The sequence below is a fragment of the Grampus griseus genome, assembly GCF_964374135.1.
Source record: "Grampus griseus genome assembly, chromosome: 7".
Lineage (NCBI taxonomy): Eukaryota > Metazoa > Chordata > Mammalia > Artiodactyla > Delphinidae > Grampus > Grampus griseus.
In genome coordinates this window covers 21142526-21166860 of record NC_139001.1, presented here as the reverse complement: position 1 = coordinate 21166860, position 24335 = coordinate 21142526, and the positions used below count along the sequence as shown (strand labels likewise).

Genomic DNA, 24335 nt, shown 5'->3' with positions numbered 1-24335 from the left:
TGGCTTACCAAGTTGTATTAGATTTACCTCAAGTTCACTCCTTTTGCTTCAGGTTAGTCCGGTGGCTAATAGCATTGATTTGGATCAAAACCCAAGTATTTCCTTTTTAATTTTTTTTTTCTTTTCATTTATATATTTATTTATTTTTGGCTGTGTTGAGATACGCAGGCTTCTCATTGCGGTGGCTTCTCTTGTTGCAGAGCACGGGCTCCAGGTGCGCAGGCTCAGTAGCTGTGGCTCATGGGCTCGGTAGCTATAGCTCGTGGGCTCTAGAGCGTAGGCTCAGTAGTTGTGGCACGCAGGCTTATTTGCTCCGCGGCATGTGGGATCTTCCCAGACCAGGGCTTGAACCCATGTCCCCTGCATTGGCAGACAGATGCTTAACCACTGTGCCACCAGGGAAGTCCCTCAAATATTTCTTTTTAATAGTGGTTAAAATTGGCAAGTTGCTCTGTGCCAAGTTGTGATAACAAATACCTGCCTTTTAGGAGGCTGTTTAGGAGAGTGGTTAAAAGTCCAGAGTTGGCTGTGGACCCCTTACTGAGTGCTTTAGACAAGGTCAGGCCCTTTTGAGCCTTGGTTTGCTTAATTGTAAAGGGACAATAACAATAGCTGACTCGTGTGCTTGGCTTCGTGACCGATGGTGAGTTAGTTCTTACTAGCATTGCCCACTGCCATTGCTTTTATGTAGGTTTCATGTTAGCCTGCTTTACTGAGATAACCCCTTGACTGCTTCCCCTAATTCCAGTCTTAGCCCCTTCCCATCCATTCTGCATTCTGCTATCTGAGTGATGTTTTTAAAAACAAATCTGGTCACATCACTCCCTTGCTTAAAATTCTTTAATGCAGTGATTCTTAATCTGTGTGTGTTTGTGTGTGATGGACCCTTTGGATAATCTGATAAAAACTGTGAACCTTCTCCCCAGGAAAATGCCCTAACATAATCAATTTTGCATATAGTTTTAGGTGGTTCACAAATTCCTTGATGTCATCCTTGGATGCCTGATTGAAAACCTTTGCTTTCATGGCTTTCCATTACCTTCAGCTTAAGACCAAATTCTGTTACACAAATGAGAAAACCCAGATAAGCAGAAGGAAGAGAAATGTCTGTCCAGCTACCTGGAGAACCACTTTCTTTCCTCACGGTTTGTGTCTACAATTTAGATATTTTCTATCCTCATCTCTCACTACTTCCCAGCCTGCACTTCATGCCCCAGCCCAACACAGCTACCTGCTTTCCTCTCAAAGGGATATGTTGCTTACCACAATATTTTGTTAATTGCCTGTTTATATATTTATCTTTTTTATTTGGCTGAACTTCTTGAAGGTGATGATTATTAACTTTTATATATTTAGAATCTAGAGCCTAATTTAGGGGTCCACACATAGTAAGTATTAGGTAAATGTGTGGCTAAATAAATGAATTACAAGATTTATACTCGGGCTTCCCTGGTGGCGCAGTGGTTGAGAGTCTGCCCGCCGATGCAGGGGACACGGGTTCGTGCCCCAGTTCGGGAAGATCCCACATGCTGCGGAGCGGCTGGGCCTGTGAGCCATGGCCGCTGGGCCTGCGCATCCGGAGCCTGTGCTACTCAACGGGATAGTCCACAGCAGTGAGAGGCCTGCATACCGCAAAAAAAAAAAAAAAAAAGATTTATACTCATATATGAACGAAAAGGAGAAGAGGAGAAAGAACAACAAATTATCCAGGGTCCCAACATCCAAATGCAGCAGCTGTTAACATTTCTGTGTCTGCTGTGACCTTGCATGGATAATGTGTACCTTCCAGAGCTCAGCTCCCTCATAGATAATTTGGGGATGAGAGTCATTGTGCTTTCCCACTTCAGATAGACATTATGAGTTTAATATATGTAAAATTCCTAATTAAATCCTGTTAAATGATTCAATCTTGAGATTATTAAACATATTAAATTTTCACTACTTTCTGCTATTTTCTGGACTTGCCTTTACCTGCCCAGTTCTGGCGAATTAGTATATATGTCTCCTTATTCTTCCTTCTCTAGAATCTTATCTGGGAGGGTTTAAGAAATTCTTCATGTGATTCAACCTTGTATTCTCACGGAACTTAGCATAGTGCTTTGTATGTTTAATGCCTCTTAATACCACTATATAAGTTAATTTGTATTTTTGGAAGAGAATAGGTGAATAGTTGATATGGTACTTTTTGTTGTAGTGTTCTCCTGAGGAACAAACTGAAGATCAGAGAGAACAGTAACTTACTAGACTCTAAACTCTAGACATACAAAAATTAATACACAGTCAATACCTTCAAGAAGGTGTAAGATTCCAGGGCTAGCCAGTGGCAAAACTGAGACTAGAATCTGGGTCTTTTTCCTCCAAATCTTCAGCAGTACCATGTTGTCTTTCTCTTGGGAAGAACCGGCAAAGGTTAACTGAAGTGGCTGTGACTTTTTTTTTTAAAAAAAACTCAAATTCTGATAGAATTTCATGCTGCCTCAGGTTTGTGCATTTTCCCTCCATTTTTGCACCAAGGCTTTGTGTGTTTATTTCTTATTCTCCTTGAAGGAAAGGGCTCTGAATGACTCACCCCTTATCTCTTGTTTACTTCTCAAAAGGAAGAAGGCAAGTGGTGAATGGGAAAGATATCAAGTAATAAAACTTAATTCTTGTTTGTAAGGCCGTAATGATTACTTTAGTTCTTTCATCTGGCTGTAAGAGGAGATTCATTATTGAAATATCATTGAATAAGCTAACTTAGGTCTTACTTTGCTTTATTTTTAGGATAACCTCTTCAAGCCTCACTGTTTGAAAGTTAGGCTTTTGAATAAAAACATCACATTTAGAAATAGTTCCTAATAGTACTCTTAGTTACTAATTTCCCTTCTCATTCAGCCATTTCTTGATAGCTGCTTTTGCCCCAGATTGATTATTTGTCTGGGAGAAAAATCTTCATAATCTCTTGTGTTCAGCATCTTAAGGGAGATTATGGGCAGAGTCTTTGAATTTTTTTTCTCCTTTGCAATTGACTTGACCTCCTTTTGACTTTAGGCAGGCTGTTAAAGCCTGCTTGTTACTTGAAGCAAGATGTTTGATATACTTCCTCTTTCCCTTATCACACAGATGCTTTTGGACTCTGTTAGCATATTGCCCAAGACAGAATTAGGTTTATAAAGGCACAGATTAAAAGTTTTCTTTTGAAAGTGGTTTTTTATAGTTTAAGACTTCTCTAAGAGCAAGCTCTTGCATGTTTGAGGATTGTCTAGTAAGTTTTAACAGCTGTAAGTAGAAGCTTATAAAGCTCTCACATACACGATGAAGAAGACAGGTTATTAGACACAAAGGTCTTCTATGTACATGGAAAGCTAATAGCTATCAATTCTCAGGCAGAAACTAGCAAATACTAACTGAAGGGTAAATGGGTTTCATACTGAAATGCTAAGTTTCCATTATCTATGCTTGCAGTTTCATCTTTTGAAAGGGCTTTGTGATGCAGCTGCTAATTCTGATTTCCCTACTGCTGGAAACAAAGCCAGGGCTGCTCCAGTCACGCTGTCAGGGGTCCAGAGGGTGGGAAAGGGAGGCAGCCGTTTGTAAAGGAGGACTAAGTGCAGCTGCTTATTTTTGAGTCTTGAAAAATAAATTTATACTTTTCACATTAGCAATTCTGGGTTTTGTATTGTTTGTTCAGTTTTAAGGGGAGAGAAAAAAAAAAAACCCAAACATTTATTTCTTTTCCAGCCATGAAGAGGGACCCACCTCTAAAAAACTGAAGACCGAGGGAGATGAAGCCCACTTTAGTGTTTCCAGCCTGGCCGAAGGCAGTGTCACCCGTGTAAGCAGAACTTGTCGGGTGTGCTCCCCTCTTTCAGGAAGGTTGGGGCTTGGGGAGATTGCATCAATTTTTGTTAGTCTTTTAACGTAGCACTTTCCTTGGTCCTTTCAACATATAAGCCATACATGTCCATCCCACACTTTTTCCTTTAATTATTGTCAGTGAATTACCTATAGAATTATTTATATTGATATATAGTACATAGAGCACTATATAGTATATAGAGTGTGAAACATCACTTTTGTAGAGTTTTTTTGGTAACTTCATTTTGCAGCTTTCTGTTTAGTCACAATGGTAAGATAAGTGGGGGGGGGGGTTAATGATACGAGTCTTAATCTCCAAGTATGTAAGCTTTAAGAGTATAATTCTCTTTTTTCTAATATACAACTTCATAACAGTTTTCACTAGTTTAGGATTTCCCCAAACCAGGTATCCTTTGACACTTGAGATCTTCTTTATTTAATGGGATGGTTTTTGGAACTTGGAACGTATTGCCTTGTTTTAAGTGGCATTATTTTGAATCAGTGGATCTTAAAAATTGTCCCTTACTACTAGCCAAATATACTAGGAAGGATAGCTAGCCCTAGGGCATACCTTTTCCCCACCTGAAAAAGTAATGCTCTCAGAAAAACTGAATGTCTGAAAAATGATTTGGATTTTATTTCAATGTCTTGTAGTAAAGGAAAACACATCATGACCTTATTTATTCTGGGAGCTTTTCTGACTGCTATATACCAGAGCTGACTGGAAACTTCAGTACATTTTGTACCAACATTTCCCAGCCGTTGTAGAATCCCGTTGTCTTCTCCCCCTCGAGCCGAACTTAAGCCCTATTAAGGTTGGGATCGGAAGGTAAAAGACATAGGTGTGATCAGAAAGTGCCGTATAGTGTGGCAGAGCTTTTCTTCTTTGAAACTTTGCCACCTAGCACTGATTTGCTTTTACTCTGGGGGACATGTTTAGTTTGGGCATGTTTGAATAGTCTACCAAAACTTCAATGCCAGAGGGTCAGCAGCAGCCCCCAGGAAGGACAGTTCAGTGAATTAAGCATCAGGCTGTTATTTCTCGTGTCATCTTAGTGGAACAAAGGTATTCCGAACTGACCCTGCACTGCAGAATCCTCCCGTTCCTAATTGGTTGGGTGTCAGGAGGGACAGGCAGTCTGCACATAAAGCCTTCAAACTGGGCCGCCTGGTGCTGGGTGCCTTGGGTCATACTTCTGACCCATCCGGAAAGAAGTCAGTTTGCATGAGGAGAGGTAAGTGAAAATACGGACAGAGGACAGCCCTTTGACCACAGGAATCCACTAGCTTTTAACAGATCCGTAGAAATGAAAATGAACAGAAAAGGGCCTTCACTTTGTCTTTGCCTCTATTTTATGAGAACACACTTATTACATTAAGCTGTCTTGTCTTGCCTGGGTGCTGCCAAAAAGAGAAGTGACCTGCAGTTTCATTGTCTGTGGGTGTGTTCTAGGTTGGAAGTGTGAATCCTGCTGAAAACTTCCGTGTTCTAGTGAGGCAGAAGAAGACCAGCTTTGAGGAAGGTAAGAGATGTGCTGTAGGCTTTGCAGCTAAGGAAAAGTGGTTAATTAGGTTAACTGATTTAAGCCTAGACTAGTAAGTGTCACCTTTGGTCATAATGCCTTATATAGCCGTTTTCTTTCCTGGTGGATCTTTGGGACTGTCCCTTGTTAGTAAGCTCACCGAGGTAACATTATGAGCACAGGAGGGTAAACTCAGCACAGGGCTGCTAAACAGAGACGAGCTAATTTGTAGGTCTCCCTGTTAAGAAAACTGGGGGCCAGAATCTTGGAGCTTTTAGTTCCACTTCAGTGAAATCCTTTGGGAATAAAACGTTTTTGTGTCATATCTTCCTATTTTCCGAGACATATAATTTTTGTTCTCTCCTAAGAGTTTCAGCCCCTTGACAGTAATCTCGGAAAGACCTTACTGCTGCCCTTAGATTTGATCCTTCTGAAATTGACCCTGTCCTCACATTTTTCTTTTCAGATATAACCTAGAATTCCATTTAGGCTTGAGCTGATATTAAAACAGCTTTGAGAGATGGATGGAGGGTCTCAGACTGACATTCATTCACTTGATTGCATTCAGGTTCCTGTTCATTCACCTTTAATGAATGGCAGCTGGCAATTGTAATCCTGCAGTTTTGTGTATATAACAGTATTGCATTCATTATTGCTACCCAGGGTCAGGACTGCGAGCTGCCTTCTCTGAGTGTTTATGTTCATGTGTGCACAGAACCTTCTCTTCCAACTTCTTGGCATTTTGGGGGAAATGAGTCCTAAATGCCTAGAAACACTACAGCTCTTTAATCATCTATAGTACCTAGCGTAGGTCTAGGGGCCTTACCGCTTAGAGTGTGAGAATCCTAGCAAGATGCCTAGACTTCCTGTGCTGTTGCCCAAAGGCAGTTATAACCAGCTGAGAGCATATAATCTGCCAGGCCAAATCTTGGTGGGAACACAGAGGCCAAGCCCATGAGAATTTCCTGAGGAAGACCAGCTCCATCCTCATGGTAATCTGCATTCTTTTAGGTGGGGTGTGTACATTTTGTGTTCTGAGAATGGGGAAGAGCTTTTTGCCCTGTTAAAGACTGACGTATAGAAGAAAACCTTGAGTTTTAACATAAAACAAAACTACATATAAATAGAAGGAGGAAATCTAAAATTAAAGTGACAGCTTCCGGAAGGATTGGGGGAAACAGTACTTCAGAATTTCTCTCCTTCTAATACTGGGTTAATCAAAGGAGGCTTTCACAGCATTGAACCTGTCTTGTCTCTTAGGCTGCATATGTGACTGTGTGTTTGGAAGGGGGCAGAAACACCGCTGTGACAAGTCAACAAACTCGGTCATCTATCATGGTTGTTGTGTTTTTGAAGACAGATTGAGGCCTTCTTATCTTGTGATGATATGTTATGGATTACATCAGCCAAAGTCAAAGGTCGTCCCTTTGGAAGTAATTGGTCTTCCTGGTTGGTGTGGGTGTGATCTCTTCAGGGACCTAATGTAGCATCATCACCATTATAAAGGCAGCCTACTAGTTAGTTCAGGTCATTGTGCTGGCATCTACTCTTTGTCTCGGTTATTCCACACAGCGGTCCTGCAGAGTCACGTGAGCAAGTGGAGAAAATAGTAGAGCTCCAACAGCTGGTGTCAGAATTTTCTGAAAAAGAAAGTTATGTTTATTGGGAAAATACTTTGATAAGTCTTTGGGGTAGAGACTGAGTCTGTGTCCCCAGGCTTGGTTGTTGGCCAGTGCTGGGGTTCAGAGGAGGGGGAAGCTGCTAGCACCATAGAAGTGGAAAAACTGGAGCTAGTTCAGGAGGGAAGGGGGTGAGGAGAACAGGTAAGAGGGAAAGGAAGTGAATGAATTTATGTAAGGGCACAGCGTTCTGCAGTACGTTCCCAGCTCATGACTGCAGATACTCGGTGTCAGTAAAACTCTGGAATGCTTGGCTGGAGTGCTCCATCTGGGGAAACTGGTGAGGAGGCAGTTTGGGGTCTGAAAGTCCTTCAGGCAGAGCAGAGAAAGCTCCTGAGAGCACCAGAGGCCAGAGTCTAAAGAGGTCATGAGAGAGTAAATTCCTGAGAATTTGCTTACATCTTAGGAAAACAGTGTTTCTCCTAGACTAATTGGGGATTTAAAGCAGTCTTGTGAAAATAACAAGGGCAAGTGGCCCCTCGATGGCATATAGATTATAATAGGTATTATTATTCCCATTTTATAGGTGGAAAAACTGTAAAACTGGAAGAAATGAACTTCCCCTCCAAATCACACAGGGATTCAAATCCATGTCTCCTTCAAATACTGGATTTTTCTACCTAGCAGTACTATTTCTCCTGATTCCTAATGCCTTCCTTTCCTACACGCTTCTTTGTTTAAACATTATAAGGTCAAGCATCTCAAACCTTGTGCCCATAGATAGGATTTTTGATGAGTAGACGGTTCTTTTCTGTTGAACGTGACTGCATGCTGGCACGTTGTAGTGCTGTGATGGTGGATGTCCCTCTGTACCTCCATCTGGGACTTATCAGTCAGAGATCTCCAGTGACCTCACAAAAGCAGACTTTCTGCAGAGCTGCAAGAAAATGGGACTGCCCACTTGTTAGCAACTAGTTGTGTTTCATGGTCCTAAATTGGCTTCCCTTTTTTGCTTCAAGCTCCAGAAATTTTGTTTCTTCATTACTTTTCTACCTTTGCTCTTCTACTTGGATATCTCTTTGCTAAGCTCTTTGTGAGCCAGGACTCACCTTGCAAGCCCAAAGTACCCCTCCAGACTTAAAGCTGCCTCCCTGGTATTGGTCTTCTAGAGGCAGAAGCCCTTCTCTTCTCTCTAGTGTATCTGTTTTTTAAATTCAGTTGCCAAAAGCATGATTAATATTAGATAGTTTTACCCTTAGTTAGAACTTGGCCCTTTCACCTATTGTTACAAACTAAAATATGGGTGTAATTCCTCTTTACCTGTACTAGTAGCAGAGTCATACTGAGAGTATTGTGACCCTATCCCCTTGACATCAGCAGTAGGCAGCTACACATTTTCCTATCTAGTTTTTGGTGTGAGGGATGTTTCTTGTCCTACGATTATTGGCATAGAGTAGATAACACTGAACCCCAGGAATGTGTTCTTTCTGGCTGTTGATGCTTCTCTAAGATGTCTTTGATTCTCAGGTGTTCTTCTTTTTCTGGTCCCTTTCTTTCTCCCTCACTACCCACCCACTCTTCTATTACTACAGCTTTAAAATAGAAAATTCTTGATCACAGCTGTATATATAATAATAATCATCGCTCAGTTGTGAAAGTGGGGTTGTTTCCCTCACATAGTATTCGTAAGCACATCAGCACCATCATCTGTGATGTCTGTTGTGTGTAGTTGTGGATTATTGGAGAACCTGAGTCCACAGAGTTCTCAGAGACTCCTCAGCAGTGACAGGGTGGCAGAGCTCTGTTCCACCAAGCTGAATTCACAGGAGCCTGATTGGTTGAAAAGCCAACCTGTCAAGAAAAGGCATCCTAAGTAGAAGTGGTATGGACTCCTATTCGGGGTCTGTTATTTAACATTAGATTAATGTGCAGTGAGTGTAATGTGCACACATCCGTTTGATAGATGATGATGACTTTATTCTGTGGCTACTGAGATATTTCATTTTTCTCACATCTCTTTCCTCTCTCTCGCTTTGTTTGGATCACATCTCATCCTCAAGTCTGCTGCCTTTGTTCTCTAACCTATCTTATTCTCATACATCAAACAACATCCTTTCAATTTCAAAGGACATTTCTTAAAATTCACTTCTGCAAGATCTCCCAAAATTAGGCAGAACGTTATTACCACAATTAGTAATAAAGTTATATTATTCAGCAAAGTCAAATAGATAATTTTTTTCAACTCTGTGGGTAGAGCAGTTTACTTACACACATTATATGATTTTCTGCCATGAATCAAGCCTAACCTGTGGATTCTCAAGAGTTGGGATCTAGGAGAAGTTTCGTGTGTGTGTGTGTGTGTGTGTGTGTGTGTTGTGTATTTTCTCTTTTTAATGGTGTATTCATCTTGGCTATGGATTACGTAACCCATTAAAGCTCTTTCCAGATAAACATAAGAAGATAAAAATATGGCCTTTATTGTTTTGCACAGAGCTGGTAAATTTAAGAAAAATAACCTCCATTAAATACCTTGAACGTCTTGGAAGAAGGATACTAAATACAAACAGAAGTAAAATTTTAAGTATCTTTAGCTGTATAAAAGTTTTGTTTTGTTAACAGTTTGACATACTTTCTTAGTCCTTTCCCAAAAGAGCAGTGATCCGTCTACTCACAAGAGAGAAAATACATGATTACATATTCTAGAGGTTTAGTCTATACTTCTATATTTTTTATTAACTATCTTGTTCTTCACTGGCTTTCTTTTTAACTTGTCTAGTTTTAAATTGTTAAACTCCAGAACTTGATGATCCAGGCTTATTTTACACCTCACTTATCAATGACAAGTAGTCTCATTTGGAAACAAAAATCAGTTTATTTGGAATTGTAAAGGATACCTACTAAAAGGGTATGTTATTATTTGACATGGTAATTGTGTGTCAGTGACCCTTAGGGTCTTGTTCATCTTCCGTGTGGCATGGATTGAGGCCCAGAATAGTTGAGATGACTTTCCACGGATTATTGCAAATATGCAGTCAGATTCCAGAGAGCCAGTTCTTGGCCTCTTGTGGCTTAAACATCTTCATTGGTTGCTTACGTTTCATTAGACAGCACAGCACTGCTCTGAAGCTTACATTTTAATATAATAAAACTCATTAACCAAATAATTAAAATGAAATCATTGAAATGAAGACAAAAAGAAAAAATAAAAAAGACATGGCATAGAAATCAAAGACCGTCATATACACACAACCACTTTATAAGTAAGTGTTTTCAGTTTTCACAATTCTCCCTAAAAGGCGTCTGTCCATTCTTACTCAGCTTCTAGCATCTTTTCAAATTCCTGTCAATCTGTAGATCAGAATATCTCTAATTACAGAGTATGGCTCTTGTAAAATGTAGCCTGGCTGTCTGTTAAAAAAAAGAGAGCGTACAAATCCTGTTTGCTATAGGTAAGCTCTCTGTGAGCACCAAGATTTCTTCCTGAGAGCATTAAAGGACACCTGTATGTGATACACGACAGCATTTTCATTCTCCCAGTGTTTTGTTTTCTCATGCCAGGTGGTAAAGTTGCTTGCCTTAAACCTGCTGAGTATTTTTTTCCCTTTTTATGTTAAAAATAGAAAGAATATTTTTCCCTCTGGCTGAAAATTTGGAACTCATATGAATGCTTTCCCTGTGTCAGAACAGCTAGAAGAACAGAGTCCATTCAAGCCTGCATTTAACGTAGTGACCCACTGGCTTGCTTTGATGACCCGTGCCAGCTGCTGGAAACACGGAATTAAATGATGGGTGCTTTGGAGAAAGGGTGTGTTACCCAACTTGCTGTTGGAGTTCACCCTTGCAGGAAGTGCTAATGAGAATGATTTGTGAAGCAAAAAGCTGTTGAAGTACTTACTCACGGCAATTTGGTTTTTTCTTTATTGCCTATAAATTCATGGTGCATTCATGGTGCATGGTAGATCACTGTCATGCAGGGCATTGCACTTGGTTCTCCTTGAATTGGAGAATTGTCTTCACGATTGTTTCTTAAGCCCAGCTGGTTGATAAAGGAAACTGATTTCAGGTTGTGCTGATGTGCAAACTGCTTTCATCAATGACTTAAAGTGACTGCTTGTGGCAAACAGCAGAAGCTCTTAACCAATTAAGATGTTTAGGAAAGGATGTTAGGCTTTTGTTAAAATAGTAACTAATGGGCTGAAATGTGTTAAGAGGAACCTAGAAACAGCTTGGAGTCCCATTTAAAGGCAATAAAAGTATTTTGGTCCCCTCCCCCTTTCAAATTATAAGCGCAGGGCAAAAAGTATGCTTACACAGAAAGAAGTGGCAAGTATAATTTGGTACACTTAGTCCTGTCTGTTCCCATGTCTACATAAAATTTTTAAAATGGCATACTAGTTTCTTTGGTCAGAAAAGGGAGAGAAGTTTGGTTCAGATATAGAACACAGTTTCAGCAGGGCTTGAGAATATTATTAGTGTAGATGTCCTTAGACATAAATTAACTTTTTTTTTTTTTTGCAGTTTCTTATGGACAGTTGCAGAAAAATCTTTAGTTAATAGTTATGATTAAAGACTCTGCTGTGGATTGAATTGTGTTCCCCCCAAAATTCATATATTAAAGCCCTGACTCCTCATGTGATGGTATTTTGAGATGGGGCCTTTGGGAGGTCATTAGGTTTAGATGAGGTCATGAGGGTGGAGCCCTCATGATGGGATTAGTGCCCTTATAAAAAGAGACACCAGAGTTTGCACTCTCCTCTTCTCTTTCTTGCTCTTTTTTTTTCTCTGTGATGTGAAGGTGACTGTCTGCAAGCCAGGGAGAGAGCCCTCACCCAAACCTGACCATGCTGGCACCAGCTTCCAAACTGTGACAAAATAAATTTCTGTTGTTGAAGGCAGCTAGCCCATGATATTTTGTTATGTCAGCCTGAGCTGACTAATACAGGCTCATTTTCTTTTCCTTTGTCAGATTAAACTGCTGAAATCCTGTATTTTATCTCTTTATGTCTTTTAGTGGTAATGAGATGCAACTCTAACACTCAAGCTAGTCACTGTATTTCATTGGTAGGCCATTGGAGTCAGGAGCCATTTCTTATATGAGAACTATCTAACTGTAATTCTCTTGCCCTTGGAATCTTGTAGTGTTTCCTTGGGGCATTGAGGATAAGATTTACTGTGTGAGCTTTTCAGCAGTTATTCTATAAAAGAAACATCTAGTGTCTCCTTTCTGTCTGTGGTAAATCTCCACAAATCTCTCAGTTAAATTGCACTTATTTATTGCCAGTTTTTAAATAGTTCATTGAAGTATAATTTTCTACTATAAAGTGTACTCATTCTAAGTGCAATTTAGTGATCCTTTATAAATGGAAAAGGTTGTACAGTCATCACCACAACCCAGTTAAAGAACTTTTCCTTCAACTCCAGGAAGTTCCCCATGGCAGTGTGTAGTCAGTTCTTTTTTTCCCCACCACCACCTCAAGCAACTATTTTCTGTCTCTATAGCTTTGTCTTTTCTGGAAATTTTACGTAAATGGAATCACTCAATATGCAGTGTTTTGCATCTGACTTCTTTTACTTAGCATAAGGTTTTTGAAGTTTGTCTATGTTGTAGCATGTATCAATAATTGACTTCTTTTTGAGCTGAATAATATTCAGTTTTAATGAATATGCCACAGTTTGTTTATCCACTCGCCAATTAATGGATATTTGGATTGTTTCCAGTTTTTAGCTATTACAAATAATGCTGCTATGGATATTTGCATACAAGTCTTTGTATGTTTTCAGTTTTCTTGGGTGGGAGTGGAATTGCTGAACCATATGGGAAGTTTATGTTTAACTTTTTAAGAAATAGGCAAACTCTTTTCAAAAGTGGCATACCATTTTATATCCCCACTGGCAGTGAATGAGGGTTCCACTTTCTCCACATCCTTGATAACCTTGTATTGTCAGTCTTTTCAGTTATAGCTATTTTAGTGCAAATGTGTCAGTGTATCATTGTGGTTTTAGTTTGCAGTTTCTTAAAGACTGCTAATGACGCTGACCAGTTTTCATGTGCTTATTAGCCATTCATATATCTTCTATCTTGTTTATCATGTTTTTATTCTTCTATGGGCTGTCATATTGTTGTCGTCTATAAGAAATCTTTGCCTAGCCCAAGTCACAAAGATTTTCTCCTGTGTTTGCTTTTGAAAGTTTTAGGCCTATAATTCATTTTGAGTTGATTTTTGTAAATGAGTATTTGGTAAGTGTGTAGGTTCATTGTTTTTCAGAGGGATAACTAATTGTCCCAGCACCGTTTGTTGAAAAGACTGTCCTTTTCCCATCGAATTGCCTTGGCACCTTGTTGAAAATTATTTGACCATAAGTGTAAGAGTTTATTTCTGTAGTCTTTAATTTAATTACATTGATCTATAGCTGTCCTTCACTAATACATTGCTTTGTTTACTTTAGCTCTATAGTAAGTTTTGAAATACTGTATCATAAGTCTTCCAACTTCGTTCTTTTCTAAAATTGTTTTGGCTAATCTAGGTCCTTCACATTTCCATATAAATTTTAGGATCAGCTTTTCGATTTTTTAGGGATTTTGATAGGGATTGGCATTGAGTATATAAAATAATTAAAGAAGAATCTCCATCTTAACAATATTGAATTTCCTAATCCATGAACATGGATTCTTTTTCCATTTATTTAAATCTTGTTTACTTTCTCTCCATAGTGTTTTATAGACTTTAGTGTACAAGACCTGCACTTCTTTTGTTAAATTTTTGCCAAGTGTTTTTTAATTTTTAATGCAATTGTGGATTAAATTTTTAAAAATTTATTTTTGGACTGTCTTGCTAGTATATAGAAATATTGATTTGCGTATATTGGCCTTATATCCTGCAGCCTTGTTAGACTTGTTTATTAGTTCTAGTTGTTTTTATATACTCTTTAGGATTTTCTACTTACAGGATCATATTGTCTGCAAATAAACTCAGTTTTACTTCTTTCTTTCTAACTTGTATGCTTTTAATTTCTTTTTTTTCTTTTTTTTTTTTAATTTTACTGGCTGGAACATCCAGTACAGTGTTGACTTTCAGACTTTCACCATTAGTATGATGTTAGTTCTGAGTTTTCTCAACTTCCCTTTATCATCTTGAAGAAGTTTTCTTCCATTCCTATGTGATTGAGAGTTTTTATTGTGAATGAATGTTGAGTTTTGTCAGATGCACGTTCTACATCTATTGATGATTATGTGGGTTTTATTCTTCTATTTATACGGTATACTATATTCATTGATTTTCAGTTGTTAAACCAGCCTTGCATTACAGGGGTAAATTCCAGTCAGTCATGGTAAATAATCCTTTTTGAATGTTTCTGAATTCATTTTGCTAATATTTTGGTAGGATTTTTGTGTATATATTCATGAACGATACTTTTCTGTAGTTTTCTTGTGATATCTTTGTCTGACTTTGGTATCAGGGGAATACAGGCCTCATAGAATGAGTTGAGAAGTATTCTTTCCTCCTCTTCAGAATTGGTATGATTTCTTCTTTAAACATTTGATAGAATTTGCCAGTGAAGCCTTCTGGACCTGATTTATTTGTGGGAAGCTTTTTAAAACTAATACAGTCATTTTATTTATGATAGAATTAGTCAGATTTTCTATTTCTTCTTGAGTCATTGGTGGTAATTTGTGTCTTTATATGAATTTGTCCATTTCATCTAAGTTGTCTAATTTGTTGGCATAACATTGTTCATGTTATTTTTCCCTTACAATATTTTTAAGTTCTGTGGTTTATAGTTATATGCCTGCTTTTATTCCTGATTTTGGTAGTTTGTATCTTCTGTTTTCCTTGGTCAGTCTAAGTAAAGGTTTATGGGCTTTGTTTCTCTTTTATAGAAGATCCTAACTTTTAGTTTTATTGATTTTCCTCCATTATATTTTTTTAAAATTTCATTGATTTCTGCTCTGATCTTGATTATTCCCTTCCTTTTACTTGCTTTGGATTTAATTTGCTTTTTTTCCTAGTTTCTTACACTGGAAGTTTAGATTACTGATTTGAAACTTCTTTTCTAACATAGGTATTTAAATCTATACATTTTCGTCTAGCCAGTTCTTTAGCTGCACACCATGAATTGTGGTAGCGTGTTTTCATTTTCACTCAGTTAGAAATGCTTTCTAATTCCTTTTGTGATTACTTTGACCTTTGGATTATTTAGAACTGTGCTGGATTATTTAAGACTGTGTTGTTTAATTTCCAAATACTAGGAAATTCCCAAATTTATTTCTGTTGTTGATTTTTAATTTAATTCTATTGTGACTGGAGAACATATTTTGAATGGCTTCAGTCCTTTTAAATTTATTGAGACTTGTTTTATAGCTTAGCATATAGTCTGTTCTGACAAATGTTTCATATGCCCTTTAAAATAATATGTATTCTGTTGTTGCTAGGTTGAGGGTTCTGTAAATGTCAATTTGGCCAGTTTGGATGATAGTTTTTTCAAATCTATATCTTTGTTGATGTTATGTCTAGTTATTCTCCATGATGTTTTGAGTATTGAAGGTTATTCACCTTGAGACCTTGTGGGCTATTAAGACCTTTATAATTTTTGCCTCACCTAGCTAAACAAAAATCTAGAAACCCAAGTGAATTTCTAGAGTACCAATAAAGAAAACATTGTCAGTTCAAGTAATAGAGTGTATTTTAAATAAAGGTCTTCAGGTATTGGAGTTTAAAAAAAAAAAAAAACTTAGATGTATGTATCACAGGATTATGTTTGTGTTTCAGAATCCTCTGCTTCATGGGAGGAATTCATTTACATTAGTAAATGACAAGCTTACTCAGTACAGGAAAAACTGTGGAGATTTCAGGAACTTGCTGGCAAGTCTTAGTTCAGTGTTTAAAGATTGGGAAAATTCATAGGTTCATTGCTCCCTCCTTTCATTTGTTTCTTCTTTGGTGCTCTTTTTCTCAAGCATGGGTGTATTTTGTTTGATTCATTATTTGCCTCATACATAAGTTTGGATTATCCCAATTATCTCATAATTGTCCCATTTCTAATTACTCTTAGATGGACTATAATGAAGCCAGCAGGACTTACACATTGGAATTTTAAATGTATAGAATTACAGGGAAGGTTGAATCTACAAACTAATGATAAAATTTGCCTGCCACAAATCTGGTTCAAATTGGTAGACTATCCTGAGGATGGTGGGTGAAATTAAATAATTTCTAAGGTCCTTTTTCGTACTCTCCTTTAAGTATATGAGTAATAAACAGAAGGAAGTAGGTGGAAGAGAAAAAAATAAAACAAAAAAGAAATAAAAGGATCAGTGAAATAGAAGGGCCCTGAGTAACTGCCATCAGTAAATGTCAACCCATGAAAAATGTCTTTCCATTTAGAACTCACTAAAAATACAAACAATTGTTTATTGTTAACCTATGTAATAGTCTCATATGTTTCAAGATGATTTAATTGCTTCTTTGGCTTCTCATTAAAAAATAAATACATGCTCATTGGAAAAAAATCAAATAGTAATTCAGTAGTACATAAAAAGGGGAACTCTCTTCATTCATTGTCCCCCTCTCTTCCAAACCCTCCTCATACCCACATTCTTTGTCTTGCTTTCTCTCACTTCATAGGAATAACCCTGTTAATCCCTATTAATGTTCTATATCATAGTCAAGATGGTTAATTGTTTTAGTGTATGGTAAATTGAGGTTATAGCCACAGGCAGTACATTTTAGAGAACCTCCCATTCCTCATGGGATCAAGCATCTTGACCTAAGAGGGAAAAAAAGAGCTTACAACAAGATGGGATGGGGCCAATTCATACTTAGTAGGTGACAACAACAAAGATGCCTGCATATATAGTCATGATAATGTGGAAATGATATCTTAGCCACACATACCTGCATACATCTTACATAGCCCATGACTCTTTGTCTATGTATTTTCTCTTTCCATAGAGCTTTATTTTAACCATTTATAACGCTATAAAATTAAGGTAAAGGGTGGTGATCAGAATTCTAGACTGTCCATTCCCCCATTCAGTGATAGCCAGTACTGAATACACAGTGTATGGGTTTAAATTGAAGGAACACAAAAAGACATCTTCATGTCTTTTAGACATGAAGCTTTTAGAGGAGTAACTCAGTGAGGCCTTGATCATTTATTCATCCATTCAGCAAATGGTTGTTGAATGCCTATTATGTGCTAGTCATTGTGGCAAGATACAGACAATAAACAAATAAAATCTATGTTCTAGGGTTGCTGTAACCAAACTGGCTAGCTTAAAACAACAAAAGTTTATTTTCTCTCAGTTCTGGAGGTTAGAAGCCCAGAATGAAGGTGTTAACAGGGTTGGTTCTATCTGAGGACTTCTGAGGGAGAATCCATTCCATGGCCCTCTCCTAGCTTGTGGTGACAGCTGGCAGTCCTTGGTGTTCCTTGGCTTGTAGGTGCATCACTCCAGTCTCTGCCTCACCTTCAGTTGGAGTTCTGTGTGACTGTGTCCAGATTGACCTCTTCTTATATGGACATCAGTCATATTGGATTAGCTCACCCCCCTTTATGAACTCATCTTAAATTGATTACATCTGCAAGGACCCTATTTCCAAATAAGGTCACATTCTGAGGCTCTGGAAAGAACTTGAATTTGGGGGGGAACACTGTTCAACTCATGACAGCACTATAGAGAAAACTTAGAACAGGATAGTGGGATGGTGAACGCTGGGGTTGTGAGGGGCTTGTGATTTTATGTAGAGGATCAAGGAAGGCTTATTGCTTGGTTATCATTTGAACAGAGAATTGAGGAAAGTGGAAGATAGAGCCTGGTGGATATCTCTGGGGAAAGCCTTGCAGACAAGAGGGAGCATTGCCCAGAAGCATCAGGGAAACCAGTGTGTCTGGAGGAAAGAAGCGGAGGTGAGATCAGAGAGGTATCTGTGGCATATATCACATAGGGCCTTCTAGACCTTCTGCTTTTACTCTGAGTGAAATGGGAAACCACTAAAGAGTTCTAAGTAGAGGATGATCTGATTTAAAAGGCACTCTGGCTGCCGTGATGAGCACGGGCAAGGTTGAAGTAGGCAGATGAGTTAGAAGGCTACTGCAGTGATCCAAGTGAGAGAGGTAGTGATGGAGGTAGCGAGAAGAGGTCAGACTCGATATATTTTGAAAGTAGACTTGGCAGGTTTTGCTGGCAGTTTGAAAATAGGATGTGAGAAAAGGAAACAAGTCAAGGGTGATTGTTAAGTTTTTGGGCCTGAGCAACTGGAAGGAATTGGCAGTTACTGAGAAGGAAAGGACATACTAAGTTGGTTATATAGGTCTTGACTTCAGGAAAAAGTCCTGGGTTATAAATATAAATCTGGGAGAAGTCATCATAGAGATGGTCTATAAAGACATGAGAATGGGTGAGATCCTTAAGTGGGGCAGAGGTGTGGGATCTAGGGCACAGGTGGAAGGGGTAACTTAGATAGATGCACACACAGATAGTTCATCCAAGCCAATAGGAAGGATGCAGAGTATGGGTATAGAAGCAGGTGGGTTGACCAGTTTGAGGAAGAATTCATGGAAGAGGCTGGCATGACCTGAGCCATAAAAGGCTGGATAGGAAAGGGCCCAGAGAAAGGTATCCCAAGTGAGGCAACAGCCAAAGTGATGGGGTGTCCTAGTGCTATGAGTACTAACAGGACTTTCTCCAGAAGTAGGGATTTTTGTTACTGCTGTTACTTTGTCTCTTGGGTTTACTGTTGATGAGCATTTCTGACCACTTTGTACCATTTCTAAGTTTCTTCTAATTTTAATCACTTTCTAATCCAGTTGTTTCATATCTGTCTTTTTCTCTCCATCCTAAAAAACACTAATTTAGGCTTTCATTATTTTACCATTGGACAGTTATAGCATCCTATATTAATTACCCTCAAAGTTCTTCTTGTTCAACTCATCCCGTATGTTGGTACAGATTTAGCTTCTTATAGCACAGATCTGATTATGGGTCAGCCCTTCTTAGTCACTCTCTGTTTCTTTGAAATTAGTCCCTCAGCCAAGACTTTCCACAACCTTGTCCCATCCCACCATTCTAGACCCATATTTCTACAGGTCCCCTCTGTGCACCCTGTACTCAAACCAAACTGTACTCCCGCTAATACTCTTGGCTTTCCGGCTCTTCTGTATGTTTGCTAGTGATATTTCTTCCACAAAGAATGTCCATTCTTTTTTCTCACCCCCAAATTTCCTCTAAAGAGATTCTTGAGGTTTAAGAGCCAGTGTATGCTGGGTTACTAATGCCCAGTGGTAGTTTTATTGTAATATGATTCATTATCAAAGATGCTGCTGCTGGTCTGCCATCAGTGGGACAAATAAAACCTCTATTTATTTTTATGCTCTCTGAGTACTGCCAGTTAGTAGTAATCTTTTTGTTTCCATCACTGTCTTTAATAATAACGATTTGAATTTTTGAATTACAGCAGAACTAATCCTCAGGTTCTCTGTATTGATTTATAAATCTTAGCCTCATCGAAGAAGAAGTAGAGAAAAATAACATCGCTGTATTTTGAGCTCCAGAATATTATACAACTTTCTTCACAAAATCAGAAAAATATTTTTAAAAAATGAAAGAAAATAAATGAGGGGTCCTTAAGGAAAGATACAATATAAACACAGTACATCATTATTTACCAGTTTTCAAGAAGATTTACTACATGGAATATGGTTTGAAAATTTCTGGTACTTGATATTTCCATTTAAGAATGAGTCAGATTCTTGAGGCATATTGTAAAACAGTGCTGGATGTTTGCATCCAGCTGCATCCCCTCCTCCATCATCCACAAAAGCACATTCAACTAGTGGCCGCCTGCTTCTCTCCTTGCTGAGGAGTCTGACTCATCGCTCACTGCATCTCTTCAGCTAATCCATGAATTTCAATTTCATTCAATTACCAACTTCTAATTGGATCTCATTGCCAGATTGGTCAGTTCCAGAGCATTTTCTCTTGGCTGCACTGTTTCTATGGCTACTTGGTTCCTTCTGCCAACTTCCTGTATTAGTTTGATGACATCCACTCAGGTCTGAAGCTAGACAGATACTATAAAATTACTACAGCACTGTTAGTACAGTATCACTACAGCACTACTGTCATCTTGCATTCTGCCTCCCTCCTACCACTCATCCAGAATGGGATCAAGTCTAGATGGTGTTCTGAATTCTGTATCACTTTAGTATTTAGTAAATTATCATATTTTAGTATGGTTCACCAAGTTTTAGAATTTGTTTTAGGACCTTAGAAAATTACAGAAAAAGAAAAAAAGAAAATCTTGGAGATGCTCTTTCTCTGCCCTCTCCACTCCCTACTCCCAACCTCAACGCACACTGCCAAGCATATAGCATGTGTACATTACATAAATGAGCCAGGGCTTCCCTGGTGGCACAGTGGTTGCGAGTCCGCCTGCCGATGCAGGGGACATGGGTTCGTGCCCCAGGCCGGGAAGATCCCACATGCCGCGGAGCGGCTGGGCCTGTGAGCCATGGCCGCTGAGCCTGTGCGTCTGGAGCAAAAAATCACTTCCTCATTTGATGAAAAGAACTTCCTTTAGTTTTTTTCTTATGTTAGCATCATGTCCCAGTTTTGCACTACTTTAAGTGCACTCCTTTCTGGAAATGGAGGAATTAGACTAAAGAGTGGATGTTCCTTGTTCTTAACTGCTATATGCCCTGTAAATATGAACTAATAACCTTCAGGTTTTATGGGACATGTTCAGTGGGTCTTTAATAGTTAAATTGAGTGTTTTTAGTAAAAAAATTAAAAGACCATAGAATGCCATGAAACCCACCCATTGGCCAGCAAACTTAAAAATTTCCAGCTGACTTGGGAACAGGTCTGGTCTTACACCCAAGTTATTTAAGATGAGAAATATTATTCATCCAGAATGAAAAAGACTTGTCATAATGTTCCCTATATAAATTCGTCTTGAAGCCAGTGGGCTGAACCAGATGCCATTATTTTAGTTTCTCATTAGCTTACACTATCACCTTTTTTTCTAGAGTGAGCTAAGACCAAGAGACCTTCAAAATCTTTCTTCCTGTGGCTACACAGTAGGACTCCAAAAATAAAACGAGAGATATCATAGTCTGCAGGATTGGAGTCTAACAATAAAGGTTTTGCATTTACTCTGCTCCTGTGCCTGGGGTTTTAATTTAACACATCAATGAAAAGTTAGCATTTAAAAAGGGGGGAAAACACCCAGCAGGACTTACTTTTATTAGTGCAATTTGTAAGAAATTACTGCATTTAATGAGAAAGTCGTTAAGCATGGAAAAAATGGGCTGTGACTAAACTTATGGAGCTTAAACGTTGAGGTTTTAATTGAGTTTTTTAGTTATTGGTAAGAAAAATAATAATAATAATTTAAAAAACCGGGGCTATATCTGTACTGTTGAAGTGGTCAGTGCTTTATATACCTTCGTACAATTTCCTGTGCTACTGATCATGCATAATATTACTGCTGTGGTATTCTCTGTCATATCTGCTGACTTTTTCTGTTCTTAAAAGGGGGGCAAAGAATCTAGCACAACAGTTTCTAAAAAGGGAAAGGGTGGGGCAGAGGCAGAGTGCAGGACAGAGCTGTGTCTACTCCACAGTCCACCTGCTTAAAGATAAGACAGCAATTGAATTTCACTTTCAGGTTCATAAAGCTTATATTTTTTCCCTAGTTCTCAGTTTCTTTTGTTGCCACCAGTGATTTATTTTCCCCTAGTAAGCAGATTTCATTAAAGAGTGTAAGACTAAAGACGGGAATAACACCAGACCAAGGAGCACAGACATTCAGGACAAATTCTTGGTATCTTAGATCCAGACTCTTTTGGAAATGGAAGCAGAAAGGGTATTTAAGAAATAAATCAGCATAAAATGTCATTTAGAGGGAAAATATTTAGGAAATCTTTTTTTTGTACTTATATTTTCAGAAGTGCATTTGCTCCTGAAAGGACATGAATACCATGGGAAGGGTTCAGTCACTTCTAGTTACTCAGGTTTATCAACATGGTCCACACAGTTGTGAGAAACCTGTTGACTGTGTTGCATCATGAACCTGAAGGAAAGGGAAGTGTACGTAGCTCACCCTTCCCCTGTGTGCACCAGCTCTGGGGGGAGGACTGGGGCAGGTCCAGCCCCTGCGGGTTGCATTTTCCAGGCTCCCACAGCTGCTAGCTTCCTGCTGGGTTCAGCCAGTGTGAGAGATTGGGGGGAAGTAAGGAAGGAGGGGGAAGCCAGGATATTTCTCTTTTTCCTTTACCGAGTAGGGCAGCAGCTCCAAGTCCTCCATGGTTTTGGCTCCCATAGGACAGGCCCCTGAACTTTAGTTATACCCCCTCTCATTTCTTTTCTGCTCTGTTCTGTTCTCCACAGTGCCAGGGGTGCTAGGAGCTTCTTGCTGTTCCTAATCTCTGGGTTACAGCACCCATTCTCAGTTGGCTTAATAGTTCTTTATCACCCGTGTAACAGTTGCCTGCATTAAATTTCCCGGTTAAATATTCAGTGATTTCTGTTTTTCTGGTTGGACCCTGGCCAATAATACACGAAGCCTCTAACCACAATGGCCAATTTATACCCTATAGTAAAGAGACACAAAGAAGCTTCTTTGTGACAGATTTCTGTTTCTGTAACCTTTATTAAAAACACAGACTTGTTTTCTTACCAGGCAAGTGTTTCTTGTTAAGTTTTTGCTTTAAAACAGTGATTGTAATTTACATGTGGATTTAATTGGCGGCAGACTGGACTACTTGCTTAGATTTTTATTTGCTACTGATAGATGTTATTCCTTTTAATTCTCTTAATGACTGATCTGATCATATACTTATTTGATTTAAATGCTTGATCTTTATTGTCACCTTATTTTGTTTTATAAAGATGCCATTGACTATGTAAACTGTTCGACATTTAATAATGATTTAACTGCTGACATCTGCAAAATGTGCACCTCTTCAATAAGTAAAATTCTCGTAAGGCATTGATTGAGATCATGAGAAGAATTAAACTGGGAAACATCCTGAATGATTCCTGGGCTCAGCAAAATCATTTGAGATGGTTTTCCAGTCCTTTATATATAATGTGTGACAGCTGAATGAACCCACTGCTCTTTTGGCTCTGTACGATGGAGGGAAAAAACCCACAACAAATGACTTCCTTTCACTTTGTTGGAAACATCTTTGCAGAGAACAGAGGGAGTAAGTAAATGTTAAGTCAGAGGCCAGCAAGCACATGGCCCCAGATGTTTGTGACTGCAGCAAGAAGGGAGATGACTCATTTTGTAGGACTTTGGAAGGTGTTGAATGTTTTCTCTAAAGAGATTAAACAAGGAAACACTGCCATTTTCCTCTTACATGACACTTCTGAATCTCGATAACATTTTAATATAACATTAAAGTATTATTGTGTTGACTCATTTTATGTATCGACAATCTGTACTCCTGTCAGATGCTGGCTTAATATATAATGTCCCTATTATAAACCTCAAAATCCAGAACAGAAACTTTTGAAATCCAGAATAGACATCTTGTTTTTGAAAACTTCTTGAGATAAATGACAGCCTTTGCCTGACCTGGTATCCTAAGACGGATGGCCTTTCCAATGGCCATTTTTTATTTTACCTGCTAATGAGTATTACTGAGCCTCTGACTAACTCTGAAAAGCATTTTGGTGAATTATAATTAGGGCTGTGATTTACTGAGTATGAACACTGACAGGCCATTCCTTAGCCCTATAATTGATGTAGAAGCAGAGAAAAGCACCCTGATGATCAGCGTTTCCTGTATGAGGAGCAGGGGGAAAGGGGGAGTCAAAGTAGATTATTTTTTTAGCCATTTCTGCGTTTTACTTTTATTAAAAATGGCAGGGAAATGCCACCAAAGTTTGGATGAGAGGTCCCTTATCCACATCGCATTCTGATATTCAGTATATTAAAGCATCATCCATCACATCTGTTTACTGGTGTTAAATGATTCATTATAGTCAGTGAACCACAAAATAGTCTAGGTAGAGGGACAGAATTCAGAACTATGGACCAGATGCACAGGCCATGTAACTGAGTATTCCTAGAAGGGCAAAACCTGGTTCTGTGTATTCATTGGATTTATTAGAAGTTTGGATATGTTTATCTAGTACCTGCATTCCTGAACCTTCTGGAGGAAAGAACAGAACAGTCTAACATGTAAATAAGAAAGCTAAATCCAGATAGGCCTGCAAATACATAAAGACTTCATTCTTCAATGGAAACTGGTTATTGAGACTCCTACTTCTTTTCTTTGTATCTTTTCTTTTCCATACTGTTATTGCACATGGATTTTTGGCTTTGCACTTGCTTTATTTTAGTTT

General features: G+C 38.6%; 1 protein-coding gene across 1 annotated transcript in view; it reads left to right on the top strand.

The window, feature by feature from the left end:
- XRCC5 (X-ray repair cross complementing 5) overlaps positions 1-24335 on the top strand; it is a 98084-nt gene that overhangs the window by 50601 nt on the left and 23148 nt on the right. The window contains exons 15-16 of the mRNA XM_082658577.1: positions 3721-3814; positions 5291-5360. Coding sequence (XP_082514703.1) covers positions 3721-3814; positions 5291-5360 — 164 coding nt within the window. The remainder of the gene's footprint in view (positions 1-3720; positions 3815-5290; positions 5361-24335) is intronic.